This window comes from Camellia sinensis, chromosome 15, assembly GCF_055761805.1.
Source record: "Camellia sinensis isolate YWXY chromosome 15, ASM5576180v1, whole genome shotgun sequence".
In the NCBI taxonomy this organism is placed as follows: domain Eukaryota; kingdom Viridiplantae; phylum Streptophyta; class Magnoliopsida; order Ericales; family Theaceae; genus Camellia; species Camellia sinensis.
In genome coordinates this window covers 6,832,309-6,841,183 of record NC_138975.1, presented here as the reverse complement: position 1 = coordinate 6,841,183, position 8,875 = coordinate 6,832,309, and the positions used below count along the sequence as shown (strand labels likewise).

The window sequence follows — 8,875 nt, the reverse complement described above, 5'->3', positions numbered from 1 at the left end:
GAGCTTAGAACACTATCAAAGTTATGAATCTCCTCTGAATTTTAATTGTTGTACTCATCTCATTTCATGAAAAAATTTTCATTCATTGTCATTGCTGAAGAAGTGTAAGTAATCAAATAGTTATCACCATTATTGTTGAAATGTTGCTTCCGAAGAATTTTCAAGGTTTTGAGAGTTAGTAGGGTTTGGAGGTAGGATTTGGAAAAGATGGATGAGTGATGATGGAGGTAGGTGTTCTCATAAACCTTAACTCATGATGTGATGGTGTGTGTGGACTTAATTATAAGATTAGATGTGCCAAAATTATTTATGTCTTTTTTAATAATTTTATTTAAAAACATTATTATAATAAAAAATTAAAAAATTAAAAATTAAAAATAATTAATGATATGTTAATTGCAGTAATCTTGTGAAAAACGCCACCAATTGATTGATAGAGGCATTATTGCTAAAAAAAAAATATGGAATGTTGGGCGGAAGATTGAAGAGGTTGACCAATCAGAATTAATAAGAATTGGAATATAGAATCGGAATTGGGGAAACCGAACCACAACTGCGTTGCGTTGCACAGAGAGAGAGGGAGAGAGAGAGAATGACGAAGGAGGCGGAGTGCAAGAGCAGCAGTAGCAGCGACGGAGGAGGAGGAGGAGGAGGAGGAGGAGGAGGAGGAGGAGGGAAGGCGATGATAGGGATGATATGCGGGAGTCTGGTGTACTACCACTGCGCATACAAGAATTCAAGCATACTCACCCTCCTCTCTGACGTCTTTCTTGTCCTCCTCTCCTCTCTCGCCATTCTCGGCCTCCTCTTCCGCCACCTCAACATCTCGTATGTCTTTCTTTATTTACTCTTTACTCATCTCTCTCTCTCGCTCTCTCTCTCTCTCTCTCTCTCTCTCACACACACACACACACACACACACACACACACATGTTTATACATACATACATCTATGCATTCGTTCATGTTTGACTTCCAATTTTTCCAAATTCCCTCACTTTATCAAAATTTTGAAATACCCCCATTATCTATGCTGATGCCCTAGGTTTTGCAACTTCTCTTAATTCCCCCAAACCTAACACACACACACACACACACACACACGTTAATCTGTTACCGAACAATTGTTTTAGAAATTGTAATAAACTAACTAGCACAACTATTTTAATAGTCTCTGCATACAAAGTGTTCATTCACATTGAATTGAAGCTTAATAAAAATATTCATTGCCCTTTTTAAGCTGCTTTTTCTTCCCTTTGATTCCTATTCTGTAATAATTCTTCCTATTACCAAATTCAATTTCCAATAATATATACAGAATCATATGCTGCACACACATATCTGCATATCAATGAAGTAATCATGGTGGTAGGTAACATTTCTAATTTCAAATTCCCTTGTTTTTTTCCCCCCTTCTTCTTATAATAGAGTGCCCGTCGATCCCCTTGAGTGGCAAATCTCTCAGGACACTGCCAACAGCATATTTGCTTGTTTGGCTAATACTGTAGGCGCTGCTGAGTCTGTTTTGAGGGTTGCCGCAACTGGCCATGATAAGAGGTTGTTTCTCAAGGTATTTTTTTGGGTTTACAAATTCAGGGTTACTTTTGCAGTTTTACAAATATTTGAAGAATGTTCAGTTTCGGTCATCTGTGTATGACCACTAATGATATATTTAAATCCCTTGTTTATGTTGGTAATCATTGCTTCGTCTTTAATCTTCTTCCAAATAACATGGATGAAAGTTTGATGGACTATTGGATCAAGTGAGTCCATTCAACATGTCTAGTTACTATATATTTATATATCCCTTTTTAGTATGTATGTTTTTGCTTAATGAGTATCAGAAACGTAATTAATCAAATGTTATTTACTAAAATTGACCACACAGAGCTTATGTTTATATATAGCTCAATTTACATGACTATAGATAAGTACAGAAAGGTGATAACCACTACCAAGATCATAACAAAATGTAGCAAATATAAAATACAACTTTATCAGATTATATTTTCAATAGCCCCTGTCAGGCTGATGGTCTTTGGGGAAGGACATTAAGCTTGTGTCGAAGAAAACGAAACTGAGAAGATGGAAGACCCTTTGTGAAAATATCAGCAACTTGATCCTTGGTACTTAGAAACTGAACAGTGAGATCGCCATGAGCTACTTTATCTTGAACAAAATGGAAATCTATTTCGACATGTTTGGTGCGAGCATGGAAGACGGGATTTGCGGTCATGTAAGTGGCAGCAATATCATCACACCAAAGAAGTGGTGGAGAGGGAAGATAGATACCCAATTCAAACAGCAATGATTGAACCCAAGTGAGCTCCGCAGCAGTGTCCGCAAGTGCTTTATATTCAGATTTTGTGGAGGACCGAGCAACCGTCTTTTGCTTGGGAGCAGACCAAGAAACCAAATTGGAGCCAAGATAAATAGCAAACCCACCAGTGGACTTCCTATCATCCAAACAGCCTGCCCAATCAAAATCAGAAAAAGACTGCAAGGTGGAGACAACGGACTTGGAGATGGCAAGACCAAGATCGACGGTACCCTGCAAAGAGCGGAGAATATGCTTAACCGTAGACCAATGTTCCTCTGTGGGAGCATGCATAAATTGGCAAACTTTGTTGACTGCAAAAGAGAGGTCTGGACGGGTAAGACAAAGGTACCGAAGCTTACCAACAATATGACGATAGGAACTACGGTCAGAGAGTAGGTTGCCATTGGTTTTGGAAAGTTGGACAGAGGAAGAAATGGGAGTGTGAACACTCTTGCAATTAAGCATATTGGATTGAGTTAGCAAACAACTGAACCCCATCATGTGTATAATAAAACAGAGAGGAATCAGCTTGTGAACCTTGAAAACCAAATTGAGTAAGGTGAGTTGTAAGACGATGAAACCATGCCCGAGGAGCCTGTTTGAGACTATAGAGACTACGATGCAATTTACAGACATAGGATGGATGGTCAGGATCAACAAAACCCATTGGTTGAGACATGTAAACTTCCTCATGAAGGACACCATGGAGAAAAGCATTATTAACGTCAAGTTGACGAATAGACCACCCATGAGAGACAGCCAAGGAAAGAATAATCCGAATGGTGGTGGGTTTGACAACAGGACTGAAAGTCTCCAAATAATCCACACCATATTGTTGGTTAATCCCTTGACAACTAAGCGAGCTTTGTATCGCTCAAGAGTACCGTCAGCTTTGCGTTTAATTCGATATACCCACTTGCAACCAACAAGATTCATGGCAGGAGAACAAGGAACAAAAGACCAAGTCCCATTGCGAATTAAGGCATTGATTTCCTTAGTCATTGTAGCCCGCCACTGTGGAAATTTATTGGCTTCAGTGAAACATGTCGGTTCAATATCAGAGAAATTAGGGAAGGAAGGTGAGTGAGCGAAACCAAAGCATGAGGAGTAGATGACTGTTTGGTGTGATTACGAAGAACCATGGGACGAGTGCGACGAGGTGGGGACGATGGAGGGGGGGACCCATGAAGGTCAACAAGAAGCTTAAGACCACTCGAATCAGGCACCGAGGATTGGGCAACATTAGGAGAAGGGCTGGACAAAGAAGGAGGAAGATGAGGCAAAGGTGGGGAAGGAATTGGAAGGGAGGGCCGAGACATATGTGAGGTAGGACGAGGAGAAGGTGGTGGAGATGTACGAATAGAGGGAGGAGGCAGTACATGAAAATCGGGAATAGATTGAAAACTAGGAACATGGGAGGAAATAGTTGAAGGAGTGCAAACCCAGGGAGAGAAGATAGAAGTCGGTGGAGATGGCAGAGGACCTAGAACAGAGGGTCCAGAGAAAGGAAAACTAAACTCATCAAATCGAACATGACGGGCAATATAAATTCGGCCAGTTTTGGGGTCGAGACAACGATAACCCAAATGAGAGGGACTGTACCCAAGAAAAACACAAGGAAGAAAGCGGAAATCCATTTTATGTTGGTTATATGGTCGAAGATAAGGAAAACGTAAACACCCAAAAACTTTGAGAAAGGTGTAATGGGAAGAGGAATGATAGAGGGTAAAAAAAAGGGATTGGCCATTGAGCACCTTGGTAGGAAGTTGATTAATTAAGTAGACAGCCGTCTCAAATACGTAGTTTCAATATTTGGACGGGACACAACTATGAGCTAATAAGGAAAGACCAGTTTCAACGATGTGACGATGACGGCGTTCAACTGGACCATTTTGTTCATGGGTGTGTGGACACGGCAATCGATGAATAATACCAAGTTGCTCAAAATATTTATGAATTTTGCGATGCTCAACCATAGCTTGAAATTTTGGAAAAATTGTGAAAACATCAGATTTGTGTACCATAGGATAATACCAAATAAATTTAGAAAAATCATCCACAAAAATGACATAATAACGAAAACTGTCATTGGAAAGAAGGGGAGATGGCCCCCATACAGCAGTAAACACCAACTCTAAAGGTGCAGAGCTTATTGAATGACTAAGGCCTAAACTAAGCCTAGAAGACTTGCCAAGTTGACAAGCCGTACAAAGAAAGAGAAAGGAAGAACTAGAACATGGCAATTGATTGACCCGAAGAACTTGACGGAGAGCTTGACGATGTGGATGACCGAGACGACGATGCCAACATTCAAGAGAAACACGTTCAACATTGAAAATGGATGGTCTGGGAAGAATGGTGGATGAAGGCTGAAAGTGGTAAAGACCATCTTTATTCTGTCCGCACCGAAGAATTTTCTTGGTGACCCGGTCCTTGACAAAAAAAGAAGAAGAGTGAAATTCGAAAAAGATAGAATTATCTTTGCAAAATTGATGAACAGAGAGAAGAGATTTAGAAAGAGTGGGAACATGGAAAACATTAGATAAATGAAAAGAAGAAGATGGAAAACTAAGAGTGGAAGTACCAATATTAGAGATACACAAGCCCTTACCATTACCGACACGAAGAGTGTCAGAGCCACGATACTTTTCATGAGGGCCGAGTTGAGAGAGATCAGGAGTGACATGATGAGAATGGCGCCCGTATCCAGAAACCAATCATAAGAGTGAGGGAGAGCATGGGGTGAAAAGGAGTCCATGTGTGCCAAAGGAGGTTGGGCATGGTTGAAACGATGGTAGCAAGTAGTAGCTACATGATTAGCGCCATTGCAAATTTGACAGCGAGGGCGATGATCACCATGGAAAGAATGGTTGTCATAAGAGAAGGGACGATTGTCACCAGGATTGCGACCGCCACGATTGAGGCCACCACAGCCACAGCGATCATAAAGAGAACCGCAGCTGCCACGGGTGCGAGAATGAGAGGAAGAACCATGTTGAACAAGGTGAGCAGCAGGAACAGTGGCAGCAGCAGGTTGAGGAGGAGCAGTCACCGCCTGAATGAGGGAATTGTTGTTAATGAACTCATGGCTAAGAAGAAGACTATGCAGTTCAGCAAAGGGAACTGGGTCTGGTCGAGCAGCAATAGTGGTAACAAGATCTTTGAATTCAGGGCTTAATCCTTTGAGTACGTAGATGTTAAAATCTGCAAGGGCAACAGGACAGCCCGCAGCAGTAAGTTCATCAGAAATAGCCTTTGCACGATGAAGATAAGAGGAAACCGACGCATCCTCTTGGCGCAGCTGTTGGAGAGTCATATGGAGGGAGAGGATACGGGTATTAGAGGGCGAAGCTAACGAAGCTTCGAGGGTGGATCACACAGCATGAGAGGAAGACAAACCCACAACCAGAGGGAGAGTTTCTTCTGATAACGAGGCAATAAGAAGACTCATTAACATTCGATCTTGACGAACCCAGGAATGATGAGCAGGATTTGGTTGAGGAGAGGAGGATCCATCAGTAGATATGGTGCATGGAGGACAAGGAAAAGTGCCATCAACATACCCAAGAAGCTCGTGACCATGCAAAAATGGAGTGAGCTGTGTTTTCCAGTACAAGTAATTGGTGGAGGTGAGCTTTAGGGACAGAAAATGATGGGCACTGGATAAGGGCATAAGAGAGGGTGAGGAACATGAAGCAGAGGATGAGGTGGGGTTAGAAACAGCAGTGGCCATGGTAAGCTCTGATACCATATCAGAAATGTAATTAATCAAATGTTATTTACTAAAATTGACCACACAGAGCTTATGTTTATTCACATATATATAGCATCAATTTACATGACTATAGATAAGTACAGAAAGGTGATAACCACTACCAAGATCATAACAGAATGTAACAAATATAAAATACAACTTTATCAGATTATGGAAGTATATCCAATAATGAGAGAAGAATGGAGATAATGGGTTAACCTTGAATTTCATTCTTATATGCCGGAGTGCATCTTTATCTCCACCAGATCCTTTCCTCCGCCATAAGCCTCTTGTTTTATATCCCTATGAAACTCGGCCTAACGTAGAAGAAATTGAACTTTGAAATTTAGGACATTTTGGAAGTCCTCATATGTGCTAAACTCAGTAAGGTGTGCTAGGCTGCTGGTCAATTTTATGTAGCTTGAAAAATTATCAAACCAAATGACAAAGTTGATGAGAATTCTATCAGCTTTGGAAAAGTTTGGGAACCAAGTACTTTGCACCCAATCTACTTTGTATTTTTGGTAGGCCTCTTTTTTATTCATTCCCATTTGCAACAAATAGGTAGGTTGGCTACTTTTCTTGCCTTTCATCTCATTTTGAACTCTCCTTGGGTGTGTGCAAAATGAGGGTATTAAGCTAACACTCCTCCTCACGTGTGATCTTGTCTCACACGTGGAGAAGCAAACAGACTGAGTGAACAAGATGCACAAAGACAACTAGAGAACAAAAGTGCACAATGATATAGATAATAAGGGTGACTAGACTTGAAGCCAGGATCTCCTAGAACCAGAGCTATGATACTGTGTTGGATCATCACTAGTTCTAAGCTCATGTTGCTAGGAAATGGACCCAACAATGAATTTCAAGCTAACAATTGACTTTTTAAGTGAAGCAAGAAACTGATGTTAAAAGTCTGTGCAGTCACTTGCCAAATTTGTGGGCCCTTGAACAGACTAAGGCCTCGTTTGGGAAGGCTCTGTTTTAGCCAAAAAGCAAAAAAGTTACTAAATTAGCCAATTAGTCAATTAGTCATACCTAAAAGTCAACAATTACGGCTTCTCTCTACTTTTTGCACAGTTTTTCGTGATTAGTCAAAAAGTCATCCCAAACATACAAGTTTTTTTTACCTACCTTTTTAGCCAATTAGCCAAAAAGTTACTAAATTAGCCTGTTCCCAAACGAGGCCTAAGTAAGAAATGACAGTAAATAGTTCTGAATGGGAGAGGCTGAGATGGCTCTGCTATCAAATTATTTTTTTATTGACCTATCATGTAATATTTTTGCAACCCTTGCAGTAAGAAGAGAATATAAAACATCAAACTTAACTAGAAGACTTGATCTTATGTTTGTTCTTCTCTACAGGTGGTTGTCAGCCTCTACTTTCTATCTGTTTTGGGAAGATTGGTCTCAGGTGTTACCATGGCTTATGTTGGTATGTGGACAATTTACATCTTCTCCTTTATTTCCTTTAATTTCAGTTACAGCATCAATGCTTTGTCTAATGCTCCACCAATAGAATCTTGCGTTTGGATAATTTCAACATATCATGTGGTGGATGGATATTAATTTGTTTTTCACCATTTTGATGAGGACTGAGAGAGTCGAAGATTGATATGCTGTCCACTTTTTTGAAAAGAGGATTTATGTTATTCTATAGTTTTCTTTATACATATCATCTCTGTCTTTGTGTGCCACTTGGGAAGGAGTGGGTGGTGCGCCTCAACAACTTGGTGGGGTCAGTTGGCAAGCACTCTGTGCACATCTTCATAGGCTTCCTATAAATATGAAGTATACGAAAGAATTTATTCAACTGTAAAGTGAATTTTAACATCAAAGTCATTCAGAATTTTATTTTATTTTATATTTTTGTGGTGGGGAAATAATGTCTTGAAGAAACAAATCTTGGATATAGCTGCTTTTGTCTTGGGTAAACTTGCTGCTTCTTCCTTGTACAATGATCATATATACCTTCAAGCCCCTCCTTGTTTGCAATCTGTTCTGAATAAGGATAGGAAGTGGCCTCCCTCTTTAAGTTTTGCTTTAAAACTTTTCTTTTGTTTAATATATTAGATTCCTTTCTGTTAAAAATCTCTTTTAGTAGATTTTCATGATCACATATTTTGAATTTTTAATTAGCAGTTGTTCCCTGGTGAGTTTGAATCATAAATTAATAAATCTACCATGTTTTGCATATCTTGTTTTCCCTATCTCTCTTTCTTTGCCATTTATTTTTTATTTCTAAAAATTGCACACATGTAACTTGCCATTGTCTGTTCTTGCTGAAACAGGATTGTGCTTTTTTTGCCTCTACATGCTTGCAGAGAGCTCACAGATGATCAGTGCATGTTTGTCACGCTTTCTTCGAAGGAGAGAGACTACAAATCTAGAGCAGGATAACATGTAATCTACATGCTCGAGTTGGCAGCTTGCACAGATTGTGATTTTTTTTTTGGCTCTTGGCTTTTTACGTAGTTAACTTCCCAATTGTTCCTTTGTAAAATTATACTTTTGTGGCTGGTCTTTTTCCAATCCAATGAATGCAGTGTTTCAGTGAAGTAGAAATTTTTTAAAACAAACTTAAGGTGGCGTTTGGGAAGTTTGTGGTTTGGGTTTTTTTTGATTTTTTTCACTAAAAGACAAACTTTTTGTAAAATAAAAAAAAAAACAAATCTAAACAAAATATCATATCCAATTCCATATTCATTTCATTTTTTCTCTCACAAACATGACATCCAACCACAAAAAAACTCAACTATCTTCCTAAACATTAAAATTTTTTTCTCCAATAAATTTTACAA

General features: G+C 39.4%; 1 protein-coding gene across 1 annotated transcript; it reads left to right on the top strand.

Moving 5' to 3' along the window:
- The first annotated feature begins 400 nt into the window (after positions 1-400).
- On the top strand, positions 401-8,632 carry LOC114274311 (Reticulon family protein). Its single transcript, XM_028216201.2, has 4 exons — positions 401-828; positions 1,429-1,570; positions 7,440-7,509; positions 8,366-8,632. The coding sequence occupies exons 1-4, from the start codon at positions 593-595 to the stop codon at positions 8,479-8,481; spliced, it is 564 nt and encodes a 187-aa protein (XP_028072002.2). The 5' UTR covers positions 401-592; the 3' UTR covers positions 8,482-8,632.
- Positions 8,633-8,875: the final 243 nt, after the last annotated feature.

Bases quoted from the DNA above. Each gene is read 5' to 3' on its own strand.
- LOC114274311 (XM_028216201.2), top strand. From the start codon at position 593: ATGACGAAGGAGGCGGAGTGCAAGAGCAGCAGTAGCAGCGACGGAGGA. The intron at 829-1,428 runs GTATGTCTTTCT...TTCTTATAATAG, and splicing joins TTCCGCCACCTCAACATCTC to AGTGCCCGTCGATCCCCTTG. The intron at 1,571-7,439 runs GTATTTTTTTGG...TCTTCTCTACAG, and splicing joins ATAAGAGGTTGTTTCTCAAG to GTGGTTGTCAGCCTCTACTT.